The sequence below is a fragment of the Dothidotthia symphoricarpi genome (assembly GCF_010015815.1).
Source record: "Dothidotthia symphoricarpi CBS 119687 unplaced genomic scaffold P153scaffold_2, whole genome shotgun sequence".
NCBI lineage: Eukaryota > Fungi > Ascomycota > Dothideomycetes > Pleosporales > Dothidotthiaceae > Dothidotthia > Dothidotthia symphoricarpi.
The window spans coordinates 582,098-607,790 of NW_022985009.1; the positions used below are offsets into that span (position 1 = coordinate 582,098).

A 25,693-nucleotide genomic window follows, 5' to 3' on the forward strand; every position below is an offset into this window, starting at 1 on the left:
GTCCGTTCTTGCGTGAGCTTGGGCGTATATTAATCCCGTTGCAGTTCGGGAAAGGTATCCGCTATATTTTGAGTGTTATGATCTCGGTCGACGTACCTGCATTGTTCCTGAATGCATACTCATCTGATTAATGTGACGTCATCGCTATCCTTCTTCGCGAAGCTAATCTGCATCGAACCCCTCGCATTCTGTCGTGTGATCGAGCAAAATCCGTCCCAACTCTGATAGAAGGCGCACGAGGTTCATTAACATTGCAAACATGAAGAGACTCACCTTCCGCAGTACTCTGCAGTCGAATTCTCAACCCAAGTCTCTTTTTACCCTTTCTGACTGACGGTCGTTCGCCTCAGAATCCGTCATTACTCCAGCGACGCCCCGGAATCAATCAATAGAGTCGAATATGGTCAGGCAGTTGCAACCGCATATCTACTCAACCTCCCACCTCTAAACTCATGAGCTTCTTGTTTGGGATCAAGTCCCTAGATCATCCACTTCGGATACTAGTAGCTCAATATCTCTATTGTTCCGCAATGATTGTCTTCACTTCTACATTTTCGATTCGGAGCTATCACTTGCGTCTCTTTTGTGTCTGTTCCATACCAACAAGTATATTCTAAATGTTCTTGTGAGGATATAAGCTCTTGTTGGAAACAGTAATGCAACCTATTCCGGATGCGGCTTGGCGTGCATCTTGAGCATATCACCATATCACCAAGCATACTACGCTACTGGCTGCTGTAACGCACCAAGACATTCATCACGAAACGTATCCTCAATATAGCGCAAGCGTAACTCTTTGATATTAAGCGAAAGACACTGATGTCATTGCGTATTAGGCAAATCGATCTGAACACTTTTGTACTGCCATGGCAAACACGAACAGCCCCAAGCCAGGGCCTTCCCGTTTCCTCGAGCTTCCTGCAGGTAATTCGCACGATCGAGCCGACACAAAAATGACCGTATCAACCCTGACGAACAAACAGAGCTACGTAACCGCATCTACGAGTTCGCGGTGCACGCGAATTCATGGTCATAATGTACGATACTTACACGCAATGCGCCCATCAGTCTCCTCTGGGAGTGCTGCGAAACCGAGCCAGGGAGACTGAGATATAACATGGCTCTGATGCAGGTCTGTCGTCAGATCCGTAGCGAGTTCAAACCCATGTTCATGGGACGCTGGCGACGTGAAACGGTGAAGATCTGCGCGACTGAGCTGAGCGAATACATTGAGACTTTCTACGACGAGCAAGAAAAGCTTCAGGGATGCCCTGGATACATCGATTTTTACTTGGACGAAGAATCACACGCTTCAGATGTCCAAAGCTTTTGGGAATTCGACTTCACATCGGCTCTTCAAATGATCTGTAGGAATCCGGAGTTCAAACTTAATCCTTGCAAAATCGGGTACGACTGGATTGGGTCACAAACCTGTTACGCGATGAAGGCATTCATGGAATTTTGTAAAGCGGATACACGAGATTGTTTGGTAAACGGTAGTGTCAAAACCGTTACCATCGACTGGAGTGGCAGACTTATATACGACTTTCCTCTGATCAAGGTTGAAATGTTGCAGGAGGACTTATCTCGCTTGCAAAACGAGTTTGCGACATTCTTGTTGAATCATGAGGAGCACAGAACATCTGTCTCCCCAGAAACCCTCCTTCTCATCGCGGTTCCAACATGAAGTTTATGAAAAATGAAGAGTTTGAGGCGCATCAGTTGTTCCAAGCTGAACCTATTCTTAGTTAGCTTTTCATACTGCCGAGAACGACGCCGAAAACAGCGGGATATGCACATAGGACGCCATGGTTCGTAGATGGAACCTCCATATTCGAACTCAGAGTCGCATGTCGGTGAGGTCTAAAACTCTGCCACAGAACGGAATCGCAGCGAAGTAGAACTACCAAAAAATCTAGACGTGATATGATCTACCAAATGGTCGCTATCAAACTCCATTGAACTCCCAATCCCCATAGCCATTATCTCGTTATCATACATGTTCCTATACATTGACTCAATTTAGCTGTCGATGCGCACGGCGCCAACTTCCGCTCCTATCACCCATGAGCAACCTCTTATGCCCACCTTACGCCTTCTTCGGCGTCTTGACCGGTGTATCAGCGCCCGTCAATTTCCTCGGCGTGCCAGGCCTCTTCGCCGGCGTATCCGTAAGTGAGGCGTTCAACTTCTTCGGGGTCTTCGGCGTGCTCGGCACAGCTGGTGTCTCTATCTCCCTTCTCACAGTCGTAAATTCAGGATCGTATTCGTACCACACGCCCTTGATTCTTTTGTTGAGCTTCCTCGGCGGAGGCGCGATGCGCTTCGCCATGGCGCTGAACATGTCCTCTGAAATAAATTCGCAGGATTGATTGCGCTGGACGGAGGTGTCAAGATGTGTGACGGATGTGCTCAACGACTCGATACTGCGCATCATCTCTCCGCAAGTCTTGACCATCTGTGATTGGTTCCCGACCAGGTTCTTGATCTGAGTGGTGGCAGAGGTAAACGTATCTTTGATCTGATCTTGATTACGGAACGTGGAGTTGCTCAACGCGATATAGTGTGAGGCATTCTTATCGACGAGTTGCTGGAGCTTGGCCTGTGTGTCGGCCAAAGATTTGATCTGCGTGGAGGTCGATTCGTTGAATTGTTGCATACGTTGGAGACCCGCGGATTGCGCGACGGAGAGGGCGTTGATATGTTCTGCGTTGTCCACTACGATAGTGGCAAGCTTGTCAAGTTTAGCTGTCAACGCGTCGATGGCGTCATTTGAAGCAGCAGACTTTTCAGCGCTGACTTGTGATGCGAAAGCTGACCCGACGGGGGTCCCATCTATAGACTGGAGGGGAATTATAGATGTTGGTCCATCTGTATTGTCCTGCGCGGTACAGAACCACAAGTTTCGTAGATTGGCAAACTTCGAATCGTCGTCAATGTTGGATAGATCTTCACTCTTCAGCACAAAAAGCTGTGGGCTGGGTCGTGAAGCGGAGGAGTACTCGCGTTGCACAAGGTTCCACCATTTTGTGCAGATGGCAGCCGAGGCGAAGGTCAGTATGGAGGGCGGAGAGTTAGCGTAGTCGCTCTGTTATGTCACATTAGCTCCATCTCAAGTCGTCGTTGAGTATACAAAGACATACCTTGAGCGCATATGCATAGAACAAAGTGCCTCCGCCCTCAGTCTCCTCTTCCTTGACACTCCTCTCCATCTTCGGCGACCCATTCTCCGTTGTCTTCTTCCGCGGCGACTTGAGCGGTCCGTTTGGTCCTTCGCTGTTCATGATCAAGCCTGCTGCGAGCGACATGCTAGGTTGCTTTCTCCTGCCTGCGGCCCTGCCCATCAACGTTGCGCGTTCTGGCGATGTCTGACGTCGCGGTTGACGATTGGGTTCAAAGAGCGGCATTGACGGGTCCATCAGATCGGAGAAATCGGGCAGGGACTGGGGACGAGACATTTATGCTTTTGTGTGTTGGCAGTGGAGTGACAGCGGAACAAACAGAACTAGAAAGACAACACACTGGAGGAGCAAAAAGCAAGTGTACTAGAGGGTGTTAGAGAACAGACGAAGGAGGGTGTCTGCACTGCGCCATCATATCCCGGGGAGCAATGTGCGCGTCGACAACTGGTCAACATCCTGGTCGATGACCTCAGACACCGCCAGGATCGTCAACTCCACCAGGCGCCCATTACCATCGAGGCGAGACGTGGCGCCGCCATACTCGAGGTTGTTTTCTTGCCATGTCCAAGCATGTGGGTCGTTGCATGGTCGTGCAGAAGACGTTGCGTTAGCTTTTTGCCAGTCGCGCGGACACGCGATCGTGCATGTCAAACGGCGCGGGGCTCAGGGGCGTTTGCAGGGATTGCGAATTGGCGTGTTATGGTTAAAGGTGGCGAACTCTCGTAATTTGTTGTCGAGTTGGATTGGGCATGCTCTAGCTTTGCATTAGAGAAAGTGTTATTTGTTGGGTGTGGATGTGCTGGAACCGCGGAGATGTATGACGTCATAACACGTGCGAACGTGTTGTCCTCGCGCTTGGTGTAATAACCATTTGAACGATGGGGTTAGACAATTGCGAGAGTTGTTGAGTCTTCAGCATCTCCAAAACCTATCGACATATCAAAACAAAAGACAGTTCATCGACCCTATCTTTAGGCAGAGCAGATTGGTTATGCGTCCAGACCCACTCTCCTTCAACTACATTTTATGTTTGTGATCACTTTCTCATATGACTGTCGATTGAGTTCCTGTTTTGTCGCTGTGTTAAGCGTTTATGCGCGTGTTGTTCCGATGTCACGCTGTGGCGACAAATACCCTTCTCTCTTCATCGAAAATCCCCATAAAGTCGATTAATAAAAACGGATACGTCGCACAAAAGTTGTTTATATTCACGATAATGTTCATGCCAATAGATATAGCGAGGCATCATTGATATTAAACGCTGCCTACGGAAAGACTAAAGTCATCTACTGCCAATTGTGGAATACCGCTAAATGAATACACCTAAATGGTGGCTGATCATGGGAAATTTATGGTATGAAGTCTCTCCCAAGACAAAAGTGTCGATCCCAAATGGCGACCTCAGAGTTCAACTCAATGTACCAAGCGCCAACCCAGCCACTATCGATCGATCAACATCCAAGTGGAGTATGTATATCAACCGTCGAGCAAGCACAGATACTACGAGATCCAAGTCGTCAATCGTTTACAAGGTCGTGGCAAGTCCCATATTCAAGTTGCCAAAGAATGTCGTCAGCTAAATCTTCAGATCGCGATTCATTGCCAAATCGTCGAGGTCGAAGGTGGTGGATGTACCGCCAGTGCTGTTCCAATCTATAGTCATAAACTCTGGTCCACTCCCTTGCAGACTTACTCGTCTACAAGCACACCAACTTTGACATCGAAGTGCTCCATACCACCAAACCCACGGTCAGACAGCCACATGGTAGGAGCCTTGGACTCCAGAGCTGTCATCCAGGATTCTGCGCACTCCTTGCGGAAGAGGATATGGATGTAAGGCCGGGGCTCGCGAATCATGGGGCGGAGACCAATGATGGGGACTGGAGGAGTCGGAGCCGGAGTGAATGTTGGAGTGACTGGAGTAGCAGGCTTGCGAAGAAGGCGAACTGAAGCCAACGAGCGTGTGCGAAGAATAGTGCGCCAAAGGTTGTTCATGATGGAGCATGAACGGTTACGAAGAACACGACGGCCGAAAAGGCGGTACCTGTTGAGTTTAGTAAACTAATCTAACGCATGTAGCAACGAACAAGTAAAAACACTTACAGATCTTTGGCTTCGCCGTCACGCTCAGGCAGGTACCCCGCCTTCATGTAACGTCCAAATCCAGCCTCAATCTTCCAACTATTCGCCCAGATGTCTAGCAACGGCCAGACATCGACACCCAGATTGTCTAGCTCCAGGCCTTTGGCGTTGTCACCAACAGCGATAGTCAAATTGCCTGTAAACGGCATGTCCAACTTCCTGTCACCAGTCGTGCCGAGTGCAGCGACCAAGTTCGGAGCATCCGAGTAGAACGTTTGTAGATACGCGACAATCTCAGTGAGATCCATGCCAATCTCCTGCTTCTGAAGGTAGATAGGGCGGTACTCGGCGCGAATTTGGCGGCTGATCTGCGTGAGGACATGAAAGGGGCGGTTCGATTCGCGAGGTAAAAGCTTGCTTTTGCTAGGCGTCTTGCTCTTGGTGATCTTGGTGTTCCTGGTCGAGAGCTCGTAGTCATGCGCTTGGCCCGCGATATCTGATTCAAGAGGGCGCGTACGATCCATACGGGTGCTGGAGCGTAGAGAGGCGAGACGTGGTCGATGCACAAGAAGAGCTTGCTTCGGATTCGAGTAGGTATGATGATAGATTATGTTCCGAATTTCTGTTTTATGTCAGTATTGCCATCAAGACGAGCAGAACTAGGAGACGTTTGTACCGCCAGGCAGCTCCATGAAGCGAAACGGCTTCTCAAGCACCTTGCCACTCAACTTCGTCTTCTCACTAACAGCAGCATCGAGAAGCTTCGCACCGTCACTCTTGCCCTTGTCCTTGACGTTCTTGGTGATGCCAGATCCAGCACGTGGACCCGTCACACTGCGATTCTTGCTTTTGGTCTTTGAAGGTGGGAGTTCCCCATTAGAAGCCTTGGGGGATGCCAGATCGCCGAATCCAGCGCCTAGCACGCCGCCTGGAGAAGGAGGTACCAGAGCATGTTGTGAGCCTGTGATTAGATTGCCGTCGTTGATGAGCCATGATGGTCCTGGCGTGCGAGGTGTAGGAGGTACGAGTGAAGGATAACCCGAGCCTTCGAAAGGAGGAGGTGTTGAGGGTCGGTTGTCGCTGTTCGTGCAGTTAGCGCCAGTTGCGTGTCACAGTAGAAATGAAGTTGAAACTCACGTCATCATCGCTGGCGGATATTAGAGAGCTTCCCGATAAAAATAGCTAAACTGAGAGGCTTGAGGAAATGAGAGAGCAAGAGATAGAGGGTGGGGCCGCTTTATAAATGGTGAGGCTGGCAGAACTCATGGTGAAGGTGATACACTGACTATGATCAGTGTGGAGCCCCGCAATGCTACCGGGGCTTGAGGGCTGAAATCCGAGGTCACTGCGACAGTGTAGTGTAGTGGGAGTTATGAAAAGCTGCCGATATCGCGGAGAGAAAGAGCTAGAGTTGCAGTGGCGCAGTCAGAGACGTGCCGCTGTTGCGGAAGACGATACAAAGCTGGTATTGAGACTGAGAGCGTTGCAGGTTTGTGGTGTTGCTTGAGCATCGTCTTGTGCACTGGTGGGGACTCGCAGGAGATAATCCCGAAGCTATATAAACGGAGCAAGTATGCAGCGTGTACAACACCACGCTCTGGTAGCCTGCGAAGGCAATGCGCCCTCTAAATGAGAAGATTGTCTCGAGAGTAGCAACACATACCGACTTGTTGGGCATGTACTTACCTGCACAACTCCGACCCGACACCGCTGATTGACCTGCTGTGTATGAGCGGTGAGCACGTGGAACAGGTATCGTGACAGTAGAAGGAGCCAAGCAAATAGATACGCAGCTATCCGTGATCTCGCTCTGCAAGGCGGATAGATGCATGATCGTATTGTAGAGCCTGATCAACTCACAGTCCGACTGGATGTCTTGCTTCAGAGTCTGCCGATCACTAGACAGTTCCTACGTCTTCCGAGGGAAGACTTCGCAGTTCTTTATGAAGTGTATATACAGTGCTTAACTTGCAACGGCAACTACAAAAGCGCGTTCCGATACTCATAGTACGAAAAGTCTATATATCGATGGTAGGATATCAAATCAATGCCCCCATCTTACACAACCCACTATATTGTGCCAACTCTAGTGCCCACACATATCACATCAACAGATGCCGTTGACCAGCTTCGATATGGAGATCTACACAGAAATGTTCCTACAGATATGTTATGAATGATCCTAAAGAATGCATCGCATACTCTTCAACACGAACTCTTATACACTCGCGGTCCGCCTCGGGATGGTGCAAAGAAATCTTGAGATCTAAATCCAGCACTATATGCAGAGCAATTCTTCACGTCAGAGAATACATCGAAAATGATAGTTGGGTTATTCAGCTACTTTTACGTAGTCTTTGCCACGCGGAATACAAGTGAATTTGGTGGCACAACCGATACGTATCAGAGACGAGCTTCTTAAGCTTTAACACCAACAAGTAGAGATATGTCTCCGCGATCTCCTTGCTCCACACAGGAAGAACGACGCCGAGAAAGCTGGTTTGAGGCATCATGTTGCTGAAAGACCAAAATGAGAGTGTCGAATTCAGGATCACACACTTGAGGAGTCACTGTGTAGGGTGGGAAGAACAGGCGCTCGAACTTTTAGGGCTCGGTTCTATCTGAAATGTGTGGTTGCTACATTGTGGATCAGGCAACACCTCTTCGGATGAAAACCAGTCTAACATTTGCAGCCCTAGGTGCTGTTGAATCTACCTGGCGTTTGCGCTGAGACTTTAAAATATCCAGTCTTTCACGGACAGCACATAAACGTTCTCTCCGGACTTCTCCACCCCGTGTGCGTCGATACTGCATCCAGTCTCGGACATATCCTCCCCTTGAGCTGTGGAAGAGAGTGTCATACGTCTGAGCCACAAAGTCTCTACAAGCATGCCTGCCACTCTCAATGATTGGTAAACCACTGCGGGAAGTCGTCGTCTTCAAGCCGCATTGAGATATCCGAAAATCGCTCGTAGATCCCGAGTCGAGTTAGATAATCGTTGTACGCTATCCACTTTGGCCCTGTCATAAGCATCTCGAAAATGTCGTCCGGTATTTTGTTCAGGTTACAGGCAATCACGATAGATAGACCGAAGTGGCTCTGTCGTCGAACAGTGATCCTGTCAAATCTTCCATCCTGTATATGCCTGAGCCAGGTGGAGTTGTCGTTGTCAAGTAGCCGATTCAAGTCCCCGCACTCGTCGCATGCACCCTCAACGACGTGATCCCAATTCACTCCATGCGGCAAACAAATGGGAGAATGCCACGACCTGACCATGGAGTTGCATCTTGTTTGTAACCAACCTCCAAGAAACCTTAGAAGAGGGAGTAGATCAATACCGGCACTTCCAACATCTTCCAATCTCACCAGCATGGGTTTCAGTGTGATGAGGAGATGCTGAGGCTCAGAAGTAAGATCTCTAGGATCGTCGTGGAAGGTCTCCAAATAAGTGTTCACCTCCTCCAAGTCAACTCCAATTCTGGCCTCCTGACGTTGAATAGGGCGGTATTCGTGGCGAATTTGGTGACAAACACGTGTGAGGCCGGCGAAGGTTCCTCCAGCGGACTCGTTGGTAGCTTCATTGTTTCTGGTACAACTGACAAGAATAGGCCTGTCGGAGATCGCAGCGAAGTGATAGATACGGTTTCGCAACTCTGCTCGAGGTTATTGACGTTTGGGAGAAAGGCATGAACATAGAGCTTTATACCTGCACTGAGTTCCAGAAAGTGGAAAGGCATGCTGTTTAGCCGAGTTGTCCGACGAATAAGTCTGAACACTCAAGATGATCTCAGAACTCAGGTGAAGGGCAGGAGAATTGGTTTTCAACGCTACCGTTTGTACTCATGCCCCAATCCGGTTAGCACTGTGCAAAAATTGATATGAGCACCACCTGGTCAGAAAAAACTGGACAGTTTCATCATGTGTCAGCAGTACAGAGAAGGAAAACTGTCTGGTTTTTTTGACCTGGTGGACGGAGCACTTGAGAACAACAGAAGATAGGGATTCCAGCGACCATTGTGGACAACTAGCTTCGTCCTAAATAACATGAGGGAAGCCGCGTCGCCTTTCCGTTCGATTGGAACAAAAGTTTCCAAATCTAGCGTGAGCCTGTTTTGTGTTCACAAGGCTCTCTCCTACAACAAATGCCGAACCGATAGACTGTATCCTCGAGCGTGCGATATACTTGATGAAATCGATACTTGAGGCGTATTGGATGCTTTTCCAAGAAAGAGAAAAATCTTCCAGAGTTCTTCGTCCGTATTCTCGATGTGATACTGCATTGACCCTGCAACATAAGAGGGTCGTCGATCGCATGGTCTGCGGTAACCTGAAGCATGGATTACAGACCCTGGGCCTCAGCAGGTCATGCATCATCGCCGCTCATTTCTTGTCGTACGCTCCAGATGTGTTCGCATGTACATTTCTGAAAATCCCTTATCGAGAAGAATCTACCACAAGGATCTTCAGCAACTGGTAAGCTGACCGTCATATCATAACGCTTCAAATTTGACATCCTTCGCCCTATTTACCAACAATTTCTGTGTCTCAGATGTACCGTGCAGTCAAGCCCATTGTTTATTCTGCTGCAACGGTCTCAACTGCACAGCATATTACAGCAGGGGAGTAGTCCCTAGCTCCGTATCCCGCGTGAGCCACGACATTGCCCATGTAATTGCAATCCCTGCATCCCGTTGCTCGTGTTTCGTGGAACGTGATTGAAGGAGTCTGTCGCGTAGGGTGGGATCTCGCATGACGAAATGTTGGAGCTCTACGAATGACGAGGATGGCAGCCGCACGTGACGCATGTAAACTCGGAAATCACTCTCTAGCTGACCGTTTACTCGAATTCTACCGCAAGCACGAGTCCATGTAAGTTACTGTGGGTACTATTGTCATTCTCTTTTAGCATACTCTTCTCTATGCACACACGCAGAAATGTTGATCCCGAAGCATTGGGGAATGTCCTCCAAAAATGTCAAGTGTTGTTAAAGACTCGAAGCTCGGTAATAACCACGAACATGTCACATGGGTTGAACAACAAAGGGCAAGTCATGAAAGAATTATGAATTCCACAACATCATCGACGTTGTGGCAACCGTGTACGGAATCTGTTCCGTGGGCTGACCTTAATGCATGGATTCCACAGCATAAACATTTACGGTATCACAACATTTATAGCTCAGCTGTAGTTGTATAACAGCGACTCACTTCCTGCGGTGCAAGTTGCCTTAGCTTCGAACTCAAGCAGCACCGAAAAGGCCCCATCCTGGCTTCAAGAAATGATGCAGCTGGTTCATTTCTAGAGCTACCAGTTCGCGCCGGTATCGTCGAGATTATCGCTCATTGCATGCATCAAATCTCGAATTTGGCGCCCAACTTTGTACTTGTAATCTACACCCAATATTTTCACTTAGCTATAGGTACAGACGCTTGAACACGTTCGATACGCGCTCGCAGCACCTAAACCCGGAACTCGACCACCACAAGAGGCATCTTTACTCTAATCTTCACTAGAGATTACAGCGTTTGCAGATTGTTTAAGCGGTGCATCAGAATTGAAGAAGTAGTTTCCAAACCTGTGCGGGATCACGTCACTGGTATCCGAAAGTGCGGCAAACTCACTTTCACTCCAGAACGTCCTTGTTTTCCTCGGCGTCTCGGATTCACCGCTCGAAAAAAGGTCATTCACAGGTGATCCACTCTCGAGAACAATACCTGATACGGGATTTCGACGCTCGATAGTTCTCCATTGCCGACACACATCATGGCCGACTTTCCTTCAACCAAGCAGCAGAGTCGTCAGTTCCAAACCTTCGAGTTCTTGATCACCAGTCCTAACCACTTTGAAGAGTTTGAATTCCAAGAACACCATGAGCAACCACGTGCGGCAAACGAAGACCCGAGATTGCATGCGCCCACCCTGCCATCGGGCACAAATATCACAACATCCAACCCACGATTACACTTAGAAATCTCAGAAGCTTCAAGTGACACCTCTGTCAAGAATGCAAGCCCAGTTGAGATTTCTCGATCTTCAACACCCTCCCTGTTGGCGTTCATTGCGCTGAGTCTCTCCATCTTTCTAGTAGCCCTCGACACTGTCTTACTACCAACTGCGCTTCCTACAATCTCTAGGTCCTTCCATATACCAGACGTGCTCTACGCCTGGACTGGTTCCGCATACCTTCTCGCCAACGCGGCGTCTGTGCCCTTCTGGGGTAAGCTTTCGGACGTGTTTGGACGAAAGCCTGTGATCCTGGTTGCGAATACGATCTTCTTGGTTGGCAGCGTCATATGCGCTGTTAGCCGTAGCGCAACAATGCTGGTTGCAGGACGAGCGGTGCAAGGCCTAGGTGGAGGTGGCGTTGTGGTATTGGTGCATGTTTGTGTCAGCGATTTGTTTTGCATTCGGTAAGTGAGGTACACTCGCTCTTGCTAACCACTGCCCTTGGCTCCAGCCATTATAGATATAGGAGTACAGAGTTGGAGGACACATCTCTTAACTTCACTAACATCGATACAGTGATCGATCTTTCTACATGGGCATACTAGGCGCCGTATGGGCTGTGGCATCTGCTTTAGGTCCAGTACTGGGTGGAATTTTCGCCGAGAAGCTGAATTGGCGATGGTGCTTCTACATCAACCGTACGTTGCTCCTGCTTTGGTTCTTTTCATCACTTAGCATTCATGCTTCTTTACCATAGTGTAAGTTCACTGACTGTTGGTAGTTCTTATCGTTTCCGTCTCAACAGTGATTCTGTATGCTACTCTCCATCTGCACAACCCTCGGACTCAAATTTTGACTGGACTCGCATCCATGGACTGGCTGGGTACGCTGGCCATACTCGCCGCAACCATCTTCCTTCTTGTCGGTCTACAGTGTGGTGGAACCACTTCTTACAAGACTCCGTTGGTCATATCGCTTCTTGTTCTCGGCTCTCTCGCATACATCGTCTTCCCTTTCACCCAATGGTGGGAAGGCAAACGACGCGGTAGCCCGATCATGCCATTGCGTATATTCAAGGACGTGAGCAATTTGAGCGCACTAGGAGTCTGTGCTTGCGACGCTCTGGTATTCAACTCGGTCGCCTACTTTCTACCTCTTTACTTCCAGATCGTGCTCGACAAGAGCCCTTCAACATCCGGTATATACATGCTCGCCATGGCCATCCCTCTAGCTCTCGTGTCTTTCTCGTCTGGCTACATCATTGAGCGAACTGGTCGTTTCCTCGAAGTTTTACAAGCAGGTTTACTCCTTATGACCCTCGGTGTTGGCCTCCTTATATCGTTGGACTCATCGTTTGACCTCGCCAAGATCATAGGCTTCCTCGTCCTCCTAGGTCTTGGTTTCGGTCCGAACTTTAGCACCCCCCTCATTGCGCTGCAAACCCGCGTCTCAGAGGCCGATATCGCAACCGGTACAGCGGCATTTGGGTTTGTGCGAATGATGTCTGGTGCTATCGGTGTTGTGGTTGGACAAGTTGTCTTCCAGCTTCTCATGATTTCGTATCAGGGTGACCTTGTTAACGATGGTGTGGCACACGAGCTTGCGGTTCAATTGGCGGGGGGTGAAGCAATCGCGCAAGCCCAAGTCGTTGCAGGACTTCCTCCCCATCAAAGGGTGGCTGTGAGAGAGGGATTTGTTGGTGCATTGAGAGGAACCTGGATTGTATACACTGTAGTAGGTGCAGTGGGATTGCTTATTTCTTTCGGAATCAAGAGGACCAAATTACAGCGGGCTTCTTAGACCGGCGGAGATAGCTGTGTCATGGATTAGGGTTCCTGAGAATCAAGTTCCGGACGGAGTAAGCTGGACAGACGAGCCTTTGAAGCTGCCTTTGTGTAAGTTTGATATATTGGGGTCGCTCTCTAGGCGATGACAATATGAGACGATGGTGAAGATAGTTCTCTAACAATATTCAAATGTCATCAAAATCTGCTTTCGAGATGCCCTATTGTGTTGAGACGGCTGGCCCTAGTCACGATCGATCTGTTCCCTTCCTCATAGTGTACGAAACGATTATCAACCATGCTCGGAATGACCACACTGCCCTATATAGTAGTCTATATACCTCCTTCGATTTGCCACATTTCATTTAGAATGTGACACTGCGACTTAGGCAGTCAAATTTGGCTTTCCTGAGATGTCATGTCGAATGCAATGCTGGCTAGGGGTGAAGAGTTAGCATATTTGACGCAATATGTGCGCTGACGGGTGCGTAGGACCATATCTCAGACAGGACTTCCACAACAAATGTAGGCTTAGGTTGGATCTGAGACTGGACATATTCGACAACCGGATAAGTCAGGTCAACTCGACAGAGCTTTCCGATATATATGTTTGCTTCGTTTGAGAATTCTCTTTCAATTCTATCACAAGCATCTGATTTCAGCACAGCCCATCACAGCTGTTCGATCACCAATCACATCCTGAACAGTGTGGTGTTCGGAATGATAGGTATCAAATGGGTTCTGAGAATACGCATATGGTTGAAGACCATAATATATCAAATTTATCAAACACGAGTGATCGCCCAATCTCTAGATACGTGAATCGCAACGTCGGGTGCTTCAGAGGTGAGCTTGGTTTCAGAGCCTGCGTCATGTTGTGTAATCATCGTGCGTTCTTTGTCGTCCTGCAATATGTCAGTGCTATCTCGGCACGCGAAGACTGGGAACGAGCTTACCAATTCGATCCAGGCCATGTAGTTGTCTTGTCTAGCCTGCGGGGGCACCAAGTGCCCTTTCCTCAACGACACTTTTCCAGACTCGTGTCCTCCAGAACCATCAGAAGAGGACTTGTACTTTGCTCTCCAGCGCTTGTAGAATGGACGGAGCAGAGGAATGTTGATGCAAAGACCAGCTAACATGAGCTCCACAGTACAGAGCATGAATGTCGTAAGCGATGTACCGGTTAGGTTTCCAATGAGATCTAGAGAGTGTAAGTTTTTTCAATTCAGAGATATTGAGGTTCTGTTGTATAGCCTACCGATTGTGTATATCTGGACTGTAGTTAAGTCAGTTAAGATGTCAGGTATCGCAGAGGCTGAACGTACTGAATCTAGCGAGGGAAATGACGCAGCACGCAAGGCCAAGTCCAAAGCAAGCCAGAACAGCGAACTTCTCCGTCTTGCGCATCTGCAACTGCCAAACAGCACGAATAGGTAAGAGGAAGATCATAAGATCAGTGACGAGATTCGTGATGATGAGGCACTTGAGCACCAGGATCTGGTCCACGCATTTTCCAATGCGATCCATCGTCCACTGCTGCGGTATTGGATCGCACAGGAAGATGAAGACAAAATTGAAACATATAGCCCAGGTGAGGACTATAGCCCCGATGCCATATACCCAGTTGCGCAACTGCAATGAAAACACTCGCATGTAAAGTGCGAGCTGACTCATCTTAAGGGCTGCAAGGCACCAGATATAAATCAGGGTGAAGGCGAAGGTGATCTGGAATGCGTATTGGATCAGCGAGGCCCTGAGCTCTGCACAAAGTGCCAAACATACCTGCATGATGAACGGTAAATTATTTGTCACTGTATCACAAGTTAGTTTGGTTACATCTGGCCGGCATGTCCAACAATAGTATCAGGGTTGACTTACACTTGGAAAACATGTCGGAAGCGGGATCGAAATTATAGCCAACGCCATTGCTGAAGACTTCGATAAACCATCAGTAAGGCCATCTTGCTGTTGCTCCGATTATGGCAAGTACTGACCTGCAACGTTGAGTCCGATTGTGCTACCGGACAAGACCAGAGCTACCATAGACAACACATCATCTGCGCCCATACCAACTCCTCGAAATCGACCGAGAACTCGCAATATCACCACAACCGCAAAGACAACCCATAATGCGGAAATTGCTATGAGCGTCTTCCGTGCGCCGTCGGTCATAGGCAGAGGGCGTAATTCCATAGCAAACATAGACGTGAACAAACAACCAAAAAAACTATAGCGAAATGGATCGCACGGCGGGCGGATATAAGATGTTTTTAGAAATAGGGGGACCACTACCCGAAAGAAGAGGCTTGAATCCGGCCCTGGCAGGTACTCAGTCTTGTTGGAAACGCGATCGACACTGTTGTACTCTTTCTCCCGAGCCGCTTCTGTGACGACTTGATGAGTGGTCAACGTATTGCATCGAGGAGTTGATGAGCTTCACACGGTTCATCTTCAGGTCAAGTGTGAGGTTTCGACATTGTGGATGCATCGAACCGAGAGTGTTACCCCCTCTCCACACGTTGCATCGGACGGGCCGAACTAGTCAGGTCATATCTCGATGGATGCGGAAAGTCATGAGTTCTGGGTATGTCACATAACACCGAAGTAGCGCAGATTCTAGGATGAGCTCAACAACACTAGACTACCGCGATATCTTGCAGACATCTTGGTAGATAGTTGGTACTTAAGCTCCTGTAGACTAGCCATTCAAGTTGACTTTGAGGAACATCTATATCGATGCGTTCTATTGGTGGATGAGGATGTGGAGAACAGTCTTACTTCCGTTCTTTCCGACAGAACGGGAGGGGGCTGCTGCGCAGGGGATCGCATCGAACGTGCATACGCCAAGATCAGATGTGAGTACAGTGACGTGACGGGAGGTGCTTTTCCTCGATCGACACATCAAGTCTGGCAGATTTGGCAACACTAATCTTCATGTGATTGAAAACTCTACCTTACGAAAGCATCAGTTGCAGTGCGTGGGGGATTTCAAATTCATCCGTCAATCGCGTGGTTCGCTTGGGCGGGGACCAACGACCCGGCCGACCTTGCCGTCGGGATTTTCGGCGTTTTGGTCACCCAATGAGCATCTTAGCATTGCTCCCCACGTTTTTCTTGGAAGGCTTTATTGTGCCACCGTCGCTGGAGGCTCCTCTGTTCGGTGCTTCTAGGTGGTTCGCCCACCCCCAATACTCTCAGACGTCAATCTCATGAAACCATACCATTCATGCTATTCGTGGTTGTTTAGTAGCAATACTCAGCATTAAATGTGGGCAACACTGACAAAATGAGGCCTTAACTCCGGTTGTAGACTGGTTAAGCTTGCTGAAGTTAGTCCTGCTGTGACATCTCACATACCCCTGCCAGCTTGCGGCTTCAAGTCGGTCGTGCGACCGGGACATGGTACGCCTTGGTTTCAGTCATGACTCGCCACGAGTAGATGCAACCCAATCTCACGGATGAGTGGGGCTACACACCGCCTCTGCGTGAGCTCGGAACATAACTGACAGCATATTAGGTACGGGCTCGGGCCGTAAGGCGTAACATTGCGACTCCGTTAAGATCAAGAAAATGTATCTGGTCTACACGTCAATATGCCTTATCGAAGTATCTCCCGCGTGAGATATTGATAGCGGCATATGCCGATCAGTGAGCCGTTGTGAACCAGGATGACTCCGCCTACCAATACGAACTTGTCTAATTGCTCTGGGAAGATATGGCCGAGGTTGTGCTCCACTAAAAGTCCACTGCCGCATCAACACGCTATCAAATCCGGCAGAATAGATCACGTTGTCCATTCTTCTGTGAACAGTTCTAGAGTCCGCGTCACCTGTGTGTCTGCGGCTCGCTAAACCATCTCACAAGTTCTCTTGCCTTTGCGCAGTTCGTGCTGTGTCAGACTTTACACTGTGCTCAACATGGAGTCCAAATCGGCCCTTGTGAACAGCCTCATGGCTGCGCTGTCGTTGTCGAATGTTGTATATATCGTTGCTTTGTGGGTTGGCTACCGCATCTCAATCGCGTTGTACAATATCTCGTCCTTCCATCCGCTTTCCCGCTTTCCTGGTCCAAAGATTGCAGCTTGCTCGTACCTGTATGAGGCTTACCACGACTGGTGGCTCCATGGACGTTACGGCAAGGTCATAGCTCGTATGCATGAACAATATGGTACATTTGGTCAACAAACCCATGCCCCAAATCAAGCTGACTCGATACTAAGGTCCGATCGTCAGAATCAACCCCGACGAACTCCACTGCTCAGACCCTGCGTTTACAGACGAGATCTACGCTGGCCCAGGAAGAGTTCGCGACAAATGGTACCATCAATTGAATACAGGTGGTGCGGGCCCTGTCTCAGTCACTGGTTTCTCAACTGTCGACCATGATCAGCACCGCTTGAAAAGAGGCGCCTTTTCCAAGTTCTTCTCGCGCCAGCAAATGCTGAAATTGGAGGGCGAAGTGCATGATTTCGCCCATCTGACTGTAACCAAGATGATGAAATCGGCTGGCAAGGGCGCTTTTGATGTCAAGGAGGCATTCAACTGCTTCACTGCGGATGTCATATCGCAATATGCGTTTGGTGAACCTATGGGCTTCATTGCGCAAGAGGGCTGGGAGCCTAACTTCGCGACTTGGGTCAAGTCTTTCTTCCAGAGTGCATACATGATGAGGCACAACGCCTTGGGTAGGAAAATGGCGCAGGTCATACCGTTGTTGGCCGACTACATGGGTGAGGACATCAAAGCTGTCATGAGGCAGATGAACGTTGTGATTCCGAATTATATCAAAGCTGCCCTGAGGCATCCCGAGAACGGCAGGGTTTTTGCTGAGATAATGGAGTCAAAATCGGTACGAGAAGAAGAGAAGAACATGTACTATCTCTCTGGCGAGGGCTTCAACTTCCTACTGGCAGGTACTGAGACAACTGCTGTGAGTTATCTCTCCCATCTGATGACCGAAAGAGCTGACTAGAGTAACACAGGCCACCCTCACCGTCTTCACCTACTGGGTCCTCGCTAAGCCTGAAATTTATGCCCGTCTCATGAAAGATCTCGACGGCGTTGACCCTTCGCAACTGAAGTGGGTCGAACTCGAGAAACGACCCTACTTCTGGGCCATCTTCCAAGAATGTCTGCGCATGATGCCCGGCGTCTCTCACAGATCGGCTCGCATCGCTCGAGACGAAGACCTACACTATAAAAGTTTGGAGCATAAAGTCGACTTCATCATTCCAAGAGGAACACCTATTGGAATGACATCTATGATCAATCACTGGAACAAAGATCTGTTCCCAACCCCTGACGATTTTCTCCCAGAGAGATGGCTTGTGGATGGGCAGCCGAACTACCAACTGCAGAAGAAACTCATTTCGTTTGGCAAAGGGAGTCGTTCGTGCATTGGGGAGAAGTAAGTGAAATGAGATCCGATCGCAACGTGAGAAGCAACGCTGACAAACTTCCCAGTTTGGCATACTGCGAATTATACCTCATGGCGGCTCTCGTGGCTTTCCGAGTTATCCCAAGGGCTCGTCTTGTCGATACCACTGTAGAGGACATCTCATACGATCATGATCTCATTGTCTTGCAAACGAAGAAGGGCTCTATCTCAGTTCGAATCGCTATTGACTAGTCGATCGAACTTTTCTTCGTTGACTGACAGGACATGGGGTGATGGCGGAAGGAATTTCCCAAGGATGACAATGCCAGCAGAATAACTCTCCATAAATTTCAGTCCCCGCATCACTTTCAAGGTGTTTAGTTCAATGTAAGATTCTAAGTTCTTATTAGTTGTCGTTTACTGGAACACCCTCATCAACGTTTTGTCCTTTTAGACTTGGTTACATGGAAACGATATGGATCCAAGCAACATATCATATGTATGACTTTGAAGTATAATACTGCGTACGCCCTTGACCGAGGCTGACAATATGAAGGTTTCATATTCCTAGCTTAGTGCGAGATTTGTATGCATATGCTAACACTCCAGATCGTACTAGTGTTGACAAATGTTAATTGCTGGTACAAAAGCTCGATTTTGCTGGTCATGATCACCTTTTTATGACCTTAGACTACAACTATAAACTTAAACATGTTTCGACCATTGATAGAGGGTATAGGAGTGGCGTAGAAGGTATTTGTCGTCTATTCGACGTCACTCTAACAACTCAATGACATTTCTCACAGCTTATATCAGTTGACTGGATGTCGAGGGTATACCAGTCTCACTATACAAGCACTGGAATTTATGCCAGCGTTTCTGAATTCCATATCTAGGTCTAGACAGGAAATTCTCACGGCTCGCATTCTGCCTTAACAAAACGCACCTGATGTGTCGAAGCATCTGTAATGAGGTAGCAAATGTTACAGCGACGGTTTCAACTGGCTCACAAATATCCAATTCGTAAGACGCAACTGGAAACACCTCAGAATGGTGACATGGACCAAAGCCAGAGAGAACATCTTTCCGTTCACCCACCGAGAACAACCAAACGAAAACGATCCTCCGCTGTTCAGACTTTTGTAGCCACAAACGCCGCGGCAGCAGGTGCATCAATCTCATAATTTCTATGTGCTGGAGTGATGATGATACCGTTATCACTGGTTACGGTCAGCTTCTAGTCTATTCATGTGTAGCCTGGCAGCTCACCAGATATTATCGCCATCATGGCAGATGATGAGGATCTTGGATGCCGCGACGCTTCCGAAAGTCTCGTCTCTATCTGCGTCCCCAAAGGTAACAACTATATAGTGATCAGCTGAGATATTGAACGAGTGATGTGGACTATGACCTACCGGCGCTAACCCTTGCGGCAACCGCTGCCGAAAGCCTTTGTGTTGCGGTATGCACCAACTGGGCACCCTGACTATATCCCGAGACCACGATCTTTGTCGACGGACATTTTGACGCCGCCTAGACAATGCATTAGCTTTACAGGATCAATACGATATACATGTACGGCATAACTAACGGTGTTAATCAGATTGTACATGGTGGTAGATCCAGCTGCATCGCCTCCCGCTAGGAATCCCGCGATGCTGGCTGGGTAGGTCACGCCTTGGATTGCCAATCGGCTGGTGCCTCCAAGTCTGCTAGCCAGATTGTTGAAGAAAGTCGGGCCTTCTGAGTCTGGTGTTCCGACGTTTCCTTCCTGAGTAGTGCCGCGTGCCCAGATGACTGTCACCGCGCGACATGCGGTTCCGTCAGTGAGCTGATTGTAAGTGTCGCCGCCATATTGTCGCTTGGTCAAGGTAAACTCTTCGACTCTTTGAGCGTCTTCAAGTTGTTGGGTGTATTCTTTGATGGTAAGATCGGTGCCGAGAAGATCAGTGATCGGAAAACTGACTCCTTCTGCTGCTGTTACTGGCGCTGGCGCTGGTGCTGAGAGAGCCGTGGTCAAGAGGACTGCGAATGAAACGAAAGTCTTCATCCTGATTTATTGATGGCAAGCTACCAGTACTGTTTGCTCCGTATTTGTAAAGTGAGTGATGATGAAGAGGGGGCACTGAGTTGCTTTTATATCTTCTGCCAATGTTTTCGATCATGGTGACCCGTCTAACTCCTCGCCGCTTAACTCATTTACATCAACAAACTGCTTTCGACGCCCTTCGTATCCTGCAGTACTGTTAACTCATGAGACAATGGCCCACCTGTATTGGTTCACTCTACGGGAGCATTCGTCCAATGATTACTATCGAGCACTTCCCGGTGTTGACCTCTTTTGTGAAAGCCTCACAGCAGCAATATATACCGCGTCCGAGCGAATCGGAGGCTACTGGGTCAATGCTCATTCGAGTCGTGACTCCGGCTCTCGTGATGGTGTTGAATCTTGACCTTCTTGTTGACGTTAGTCAACTGTATACCACCATGAACACGTGGGTATACATTATATAAATACAGCCGATCACACAAAGCAACATCGATCACCGGCAACGTGCGAATCCGCCTGTATTCGATTCGTTGGTCGATGCAAGGATATAGATATATCGCAACCGAGGCGCTGTGATCGATGATACGAGCTGCAGGAGAACTCTGGTATCATGTGGGCCGGGGCCTGACTTGGTGTCGTGGTGTTGGATACAACTCTGATTTGCTGCTGTGGCGTTGACTATGAACGGGAATATATTACGCGCTGCCATTTCCCCGCATATGTCCCCGCATGATACTCCACACACTTACGTTTGCATCATCGTCGAGTTTCCAGCATTGGAAGATGCCAGTGGTTTCTTTCTGTCAGGATTAAAGACGAAGGTGCATTTCCCAACGCAAAGCAATCTCTGGTCTTGAGTCTGAAGAAGCAAGCCTGCAGCCGTTGTTGAGGAGTGGTGAACCTAAGATCGACACTGCAAGGTTGGAAATCGGGGTTGAACTCCGACACCAAGGCGCTATTCTCTTTTGGTCCAGGGATTCCGTGTCGGAGAGTGTAGGTTTTGTGTGATGGTTGAGTATCAGGATGGTGGAGCTACTATACCATTATCCACTTTCTAGGATTTACTTCCTAAAAGGTCTTACATGGACAGGGGTCAAGACGGAGCCCTTTTAGTTCCCCTCTTGTCCAGTCTCCTGAACCGTACCAATCTATTTCGGTCCGATTGTAATCGCCCCGATTGAATAGTGCCCAGAGGTAGTAACAAGGAACCACATAATCCAATTCATTTCCACCCACATGTGTGATACAACCATCACGTTTACATGCAATATGTTATCGGACTGGACGAATACCTCTTACATTTCTTTTCCCGCCATATCAGAACCCTGAATACATTCTATCCTTTCAACTTCCACTACTTAGCAACCAAGCAACAAATACAAGGAGAAGTAAGCCTAAAGCTTCCTGCGTATAAGTATCCATCAGTCCATCTGTAGGCCTGGCTTCCCTGTAATTTGTCGTCGATAAAGGAACACCCGAAACACAACTATCCCGCCTCTTAGCGTGTTGAGTTCGATCCTCTTCGTTCGAGTTCACTCCATCGACCGTCTGTTTTCCATTACTTCGATTGTCCACCTCTTCACGTACTGTGTTCGTGTCTTCTCTCGAAAACGTACAGTCGTCTTGAACTTTCTCTGAAAGCACTTGAGCATGCGACGCAACGTCACCCTGGTTTCTAGGATGGGCCCGTTCCAAAGTAGACGTAGAAGTATCCTTTGCAGACGAAAGGGCTGTGGAAAGGCGCACAGATGCTTGAGAAGCTCTTCCCGCAAAAAAGTGCCTTAGCATCTGCATGTCATCAGTCACGTCCGTATTCGATGAGTGTATGGCCATCTCAACCAACAACGCCCATACTGTTCTCCACATATGAAGGGGCACCAGTGGCAGATCTCTCGTATGTTGATTCAGAATAGACGAGTTCGCCTGTTGAACGAAAGCAAAGACAAGCTCCGGGAAACATGGACTACCATCTCTTCCCGTAATATTGTTGAGCAAGTTTTTTATCCTGATAGTGAGCTCTTGTCTCTCCAATATCTTAACCAGGATAACCATGAGCGTAGCTACCATCTCGTTTGGCACATCCTGGCCCTCAGGCGTATATGTTTTCAGGACCACAGCTATGGGGTTGTCGAGATAGGCATCATCTACAAGCGGATCAATATGATATTTCGCTTTCACATCCGATCCCAGAAGGCGTGCCACTTGCTCCAGCTTTCGGAACAAAATCAACATTGGATCGTCTGGTAGTTCGCTGATGGTTTTCATACTGAACATCCCATTGGCCTGGGTTGGCATACTGAGGTAAAACTCGAGGGCTTTCCTGAGCGCGGATTTTGAGTTGAACACGATAAGCTTGGTATTGTGAGCCTGATCTAGCATCACTGCGTTCAACATTTGGGCATGTCGACTCTCAAGGCGAAAGAAAGAGAAGGTAAATGTATCGCGGGCACGTGGAACACCATCCGCACCTTTCGCGAGAAGAATGCATCCTTTCTTCACTACAGTGTAGGAGTTCCGAGCCTTTGCTACGGGCAGATCTGCAAGTAGCGACCTGGCATGTTCCGGGTCAAGATGCATTGCGGCATGAAAGTTGAGTTCAGCCTCTCGCTGCTTCCGAACACTCTCATCCTTGTCTTCAAATGGCTCGGGCATCAAGTTCGACCGCAGAAGCATCATCAGCTTCGGGGAGATGACATTCAGTATATGAAACTCGGTATACATTGTTATGGTCAATTCCCCGGTTCTACGGTTCGCTGAACAACTGACCGGTCCTTCGTGAATGCCGAAGGCATTGCCAGTGAGTATGAATTCTTCACTTTCGTTTGAAGGCGTGACAAAAGCGAGATGCATTAATCGGACGTTGGTGAAAATCCATAGGGCATCTCCGGGGAATATGCGGTCTGCAAGCTTCGTGATCCAGTTCCCAGCAGGATCCATGGGTTCATCGATGATGGCCATCAAATCATGGAACCAGACATCGAGCGGCCGTTTGAAGTTCTTGCTTTTCATGTACTCCAGGAATGGAGTACGGTCATTGGAGTTGTACCCATCGGCTGTCTGGTGATTGAACCTCTTGAAGAAAATCGGGCTGCGATATTTCATAACAAATTGGAATTTGCGAAGAATGTCCTTCTCTAGCCGCAATAGCACAACTGTTCCGTGCCCATTTTCATAAGCGTCAACCGCTTTCTTAATGATCTGACCGGCGCGTGCTTCAATTCTGCCGAGCGCCTTTTCAATTCGCATCTGGTCTTTTGACGCGAACTCGTCTTTGTACATGTCCTGCTCTCCAAATGTTTTCCTTACTCGCACCTCAACAATCTTGGGGGAATCTTCGTCAAGGCTGGCAGCACTCAGCATCTTCTCCGGCCATCTCTTTCGACCGTCCCCATTTTCCTCCAAGATCCCGCTATGGGAGAAGCGGCTCAATAGAAACTGCGGGATATAATGGTGGTATTGGGTTGTGGGTTGTTGCTTCGGCATAGTGAGTGCGGTGGGAAATGAAGGTATGTTACGAAAGAAGGCAGTTCAAGGTAGTAAATAACTGGCACAAGTCGTTCATAAGTGAAATCGAGGGTGTCGCGTTCCAAGTTAGCGCCGAGAACACAACACGCCTCTTAACGCGTATCTGCATGCAAAGCCCAACAGAGCGCTTATGTCGGGTTGCATGCAAGGGTTTTCACTGGCCGAAGCATGGCCCTTGAAGGCTGTGCCACATCATAAACGCAGCCAAACTCGGCGCGTCGAGATAATCATGCACCTGTCCTACGCCGTACTCCAGCGGTAGACACAGCTCTAGCTTGAATTGGAAGAAAGAGATGTAGGAATGCGGGGTTCAGGTGTGTGTAACAGCCTTGTTGTGCAAAAGATGTCGATACCCACATATCATCCCAATCGGTTGAGGCAGCTATGTCGTCAACCGCACACCTCTCCCTACACTCCCCGTCTCGAAAAGCTCCACGAGTCCCGCGCCTACACACTCCTCGAGGATCCACTCAAACCGCATACCATAGAACTGTTTCCACTTTTTCGTGCGTCCTGGCAGCACGCCTTTGAAGTCGCCTCGGGCAGACGTTCTATCGGTGGCCCCTGCTCCGCCGTCCCATCGTTCATGTAACATGTCCAGCGGCGCTTCCTTGAACTTTGTCTTCTTCAGTATGTTTGAGAAGTGAGTGCGCGCCTCGCTCAGAAGCTTGGTGTAGGTGCCGGTGTTTGGGAGGGAGAAGTTGAAGGACGTTGTGGAGGTGATGGGACGGCTGGAGAGGGAAGTGCCTCCGTGCATGTGGTGGGTGCCTGAGATACCACCTACCGCGTTCAGGGAGCCTGCTGCATGGCGAGAGCCAGATGTGGATATCGAAGTAAGAGAACTGGCTCCGGGGGCTGCGAAGAAGGATGAGTGATTGTTCGTTGCAGGAGAAGAGGTCAAGAAGCCCGCAGCACTCAGTGCGGAGATTTCAGGTGGAGTGAGTGCTATGCCAGGGATTGTTGACGAGGTTGGATTTGTGTCCATCAGGGCGATGTACTTGTCTGTGTGATGGTCATCAACGTATTCTCAACCACCGCACTAACTGCGACAAGCACCCACTCTTGAGATGGTCAGAAAGTACCCCGTGTGCATGCGCGAGGCTCTGCCATTCTCTGACCAGGGCGACACCATCTCCTACAGCTGCAGCACCAACACCTCGATTGGGAATCGTCACTCTCCTCACGATGCCGGCTTGCGCAAGCTCAGCAATCTCTCGTTCAACCTTGGTAGACGACGTGCTCAGTGCATCGACATGAGATATAGTGACGAAAGGTGGCATACGTCTTTGGTAGTTCAGGACTTGTGCAATCCGCGTCGAGTTCATGCCTGCTTTCTCAGGCATGTCGCTGAACATATTGTTGCGGATGTACTCCATGTACTGGGGCACATCACGGAAATTGAGATCGGTGGCAAGAGAAGCTATCACACCTGTGTCGTCTAGCTGGTCGTCGTCATTGCATGGAACAGACTTTTCAGAGGGCAGTGATAGCCTCTTTCGAGGGCGTGCTGATGATGGCGAGGAGAGGGCTCGCTTCAGTCCCAGTGCTGCAGATGCACTTGTTCTGCGGGTCTTTGTGATGCGTGACGAACGGGCTGGGGTTGCTTGGAGGGACATGATGGGGGAGTTATGGTACTCGAAGTACGCGACAGAGAGTGACTTCCCAAGCTAGAGAGTGACTTCCCAAGTTAGAGAGTGACTTCCCAAGTGCACCATGTCGACGGCGCAGAGCATGTTCTCGATGTAC

At 49.0% G+C, this 25,693-nt stretch overlaps 11 protein-coding genes across 11 annotated transcripts; 3 read left to right on the top strand and 8 right to left on the bottom strand.

Moving 5' to 3' along the window:
• Window positions 1–838: 838 nt before the first annotated feature.
• On the top strand, window positions 839–1,898 carry P153DRAFT_100622 (uncharacterized protein). Its single transcript, XM_033661853.1, has 2 exons — window positions 839–924; window positions 984–1,898. The coding sequence occupies exon 2, from the start codon at window positions 1,118–1,120 to the stop codon at window positions 1,685–1,687; it is 570 nt and encodes a 189-aa protein (XP_033528279.1). The 5' UTR covers window positions 839–924; window positions 984–1,117; the 3' UTR covers window positions 1,688–1,898.
• Window positions 1,899–1,907: 9 nt separating this feature from the next.
• P153DRAFT_362933 (uncharacterized protein) lies at window positions 1,908–3,943 on the bottom strand. The gene is made up of 2 exons (XM_033667255.1): window positions 3,144–3,943; window positions 1,908–3,088 (listed from the first exon to the last, which is right to left on the bottom strand). The coding sequence occupies exons 1-2, from the start codon at window positions 3,456–3,458 to the stop codon at window positions 2,090–2,092; spliced, it is 1,314 nt and encodes a 437-aa protein (XP_033528280.1). The 5' UTR covers window positions 3,459–3,943; the 3' UTR covers window positions 1,908–2,089.
• A 508-nt stretch (window positions 3,944–4,451) lies between these two features.
• Window positions 4,452–6,731, bottom strand: P153DRAFT_409189 (uncharacterized protein). Its single transcript, XM_033672065.1, has 5 exons — window positions 6,402–6,731; window positions 6,098–6,344; window positions 5,941–5,968; window positions 5,286–5,886; window positions 4,452–5,226 (listed from the first exon to the last, which is right to left on the bottom strand). The coding sequence occupies exons 1-5, from the start codon at window positions 6,407–6,409 to the stop codon at window positions 4,872–4,874; spliced, it is 1,239 nt and encodes a 412-aa protein (XP_033528281.1). The 5' UTR covers window positions 6,410–6,731; the 3' UTR covers window positions 4,452–4,871.
• A 1,435-nt stretch (window positions 6,732–8,166) lies between these two features.
• On the bottom strand, window positions 8,167–9,002 carry P153DRAFT_381065 (uncharacterized protein; the record flags this gene model as incomplete). The annotated part of the gene is made up of 2 exons (XM_033670010.1): window positions 8,167–8,918; window positions 8,972–9,002. 2 exons carry the CDS (start codon window positions 9,000–9,002, stop codon window positions 8,167–8,169), a joined length of 783 nt encoding a protein of 260 aa, XP_033528282.1.
• Window positions 9,003–11,029: 2,027 nt separating this feature from the next.
• On the top strand, window positions 11,030–13,012 carry P153DRAFT_372430 (MFS general substrate transporter; the record flags this gene model as incomplete). Its single annotated transcript, XM_033669393.1, has 4 exons — window positions 11,030–11,147; window positions 11,283–11,676; window positions 11,789–11,910; window positions 11,994–13,012. 4 exons carry the CDS (start codon window positions 11,030–11,032, stop codon window positions 13,010–13,012), a joined length of 1,653 nt encoding a protein of 550 aa, XP_033528283.1.
• Window positions 13,013–13,781: 769 nt separating this feature from the next.
• P153DRAFT_419727 (uncharacterized protein) lies at window positions 13,782–15,451 on the bottom strand (the record flags this gene model as incomplete). Its single annotated transcript, XM_033672204.1, has 7 exons — window positions 14,991–15,451; window positions 14,875–14,931; window positions 14,779–14,807; window positions 14,322–14,721; window positions 14,255–14,272; window positions 13,953–14,197; window positions 13,782–13,901 (listed from the first exon to the last, which is right to left on the bottom strand). The coding sequence occupies exons 1-7, from the start codon at window positions 15,196–15,198 to the stop codon at window positions 13,782–13,784; spliced, it is 1,077 nt and encodes a 358-aa protein (XP_033528284.1). The 5' UTR covers window positions 15,199–15,451.
• Window positions 15,452–16,913: 1,462 nt separating this feature from the next.
• On the top strand, window positions 16,914–18,624 carry P153DRAFT_281032 (cytochrome P450 monooxygenase-like protein; the record flags this gene model as incomplete). The annotated part of the gene is made up of 4 exons (XM_033663117.1): window positions 16,914–17,163; window positions 17,216–17,925; window positions 17,978–18,402; window positions 18,459–18,624. 4 exons carry the CDS (start codon window positions 16,914–16,916, stop codon window positions 18,622–18,624), a joined length of 1,551 nt encoding a protein of 516 aa, XP_033528285.1.
• Window positions 18,625–19,504: 880 nt separating this feature from the next.
• Window positions 19,505–20,422, bottom strand: P153DRAFT_372433 (carbohydrate esterase family 5 protein; the record flags this gene model as incomplete). Its single annotated transcript, XM_033669394.1, has 4 exons — window positions 19,505–19,592; window positions 19,642–19,735; window positions 19,788–19,905; window positions 19,964–20,422. 4 exons carry the CDS (start codon window positions 20,420–20,422, stop codon window positions 19,505–19,507), a joined length of 759 nt encoding a protein of 252 aa, XP_033528286.1.
• A 1,806-nt stretch (window positions 20,423–22,228) lies between these two features.
• On the bottom strand, window positions 22,229–22,543 carry P153DRAFT_274048 (uncharacterized protein; the record flags this gene model as incomplete). The annotated part of the gene is made up of 1 exon (XM_033662925.1): window positions 22,229–22,543. A coding segment is annotated over one exon (315 nt), but the record flags the coding sequence as incomplete, so codon positions are not given.
• Window positions 22,544–22,579: 36 nt separating this feature from the next.
• Window positions 22,580–23,905, bottom strand: P153DRAFT_281296 (uncharacterized protein; the record flags this gene model as incomplete). Its single annotated transcript, XM_033663134.1, has 1 exon — window positions 22,580–23,905. A coding segment is annotated over one exon (1,326 nt), but the record flags the coding sequence as incomplete, so codon positions are not given.
• Window positions 23,906–24,329: 424 nt separating this feature from the next.
• P153DRAFT_372434 (uncharacterized protein) lies at window positions 24,330–25,563 on the bottom strand (the record flags this gene model as incomplete). Its single annotated transcript, XM_033669395.1, has 2 exons — window positions 24,330–24,949; window positions 25,008–25,563. 2 exons carry the CDS (start codon window positions 25,561–25,563, stop codon window positions 24,330–24,332), a joined length of 1,176 nt encoding a protein of 391 aa, XP_033528289.1.
• Window positions 25,564–25,693: the final 130 nt, after the last annotated feature.

What these genes read in the sequence shown, in the direction of transcription:
- P153DRAFT_362933 (XM_033667255.1), bottom strand. Translation starts at nt 3,458, where the DNA reads ATGTCTCGTCCCCAGTCCCTGCCCGATTTCTCCGATCTGATGGACCCG. An exon ending in TCTATGCATATGCGCTCAAG is followed by an intron (nt 3,089 to 3,143) that starts GTATGTCTTTGT and finishes GTGACATAACAG; the next exon opens with AGCGACTACGCTAACTCTCC.
- P153DRAFT_409189 (XM_033672065.1), bottom strand. An exon ending in CCAAAAGCAAGAATCGCAGT is followed by an intron (nt 5,969 to 6,097) that starts GTGACGGGTCCA and finishes GTGCTTGAGAAG; the next exon opens with CCGTTTCGCTTCATGGAGCT. An exon ending in CTTCATGGAGCTGCCTGGCG is followed by an intron (nt 5,887 to 5,940) that starts GTACAAACGTCT and finishes GACATAAAACAG; the next exon opens with AAATTCGGAACATAATCTAT.
- P153DRAFT_100622 (XM_033661853.1), top strand. Translation starts at nt 1,118, where the DNA reads ATGGCTCTGATGCAGGTCTGTCGTCAGATCCGTAGCGAGTTCAAACCC.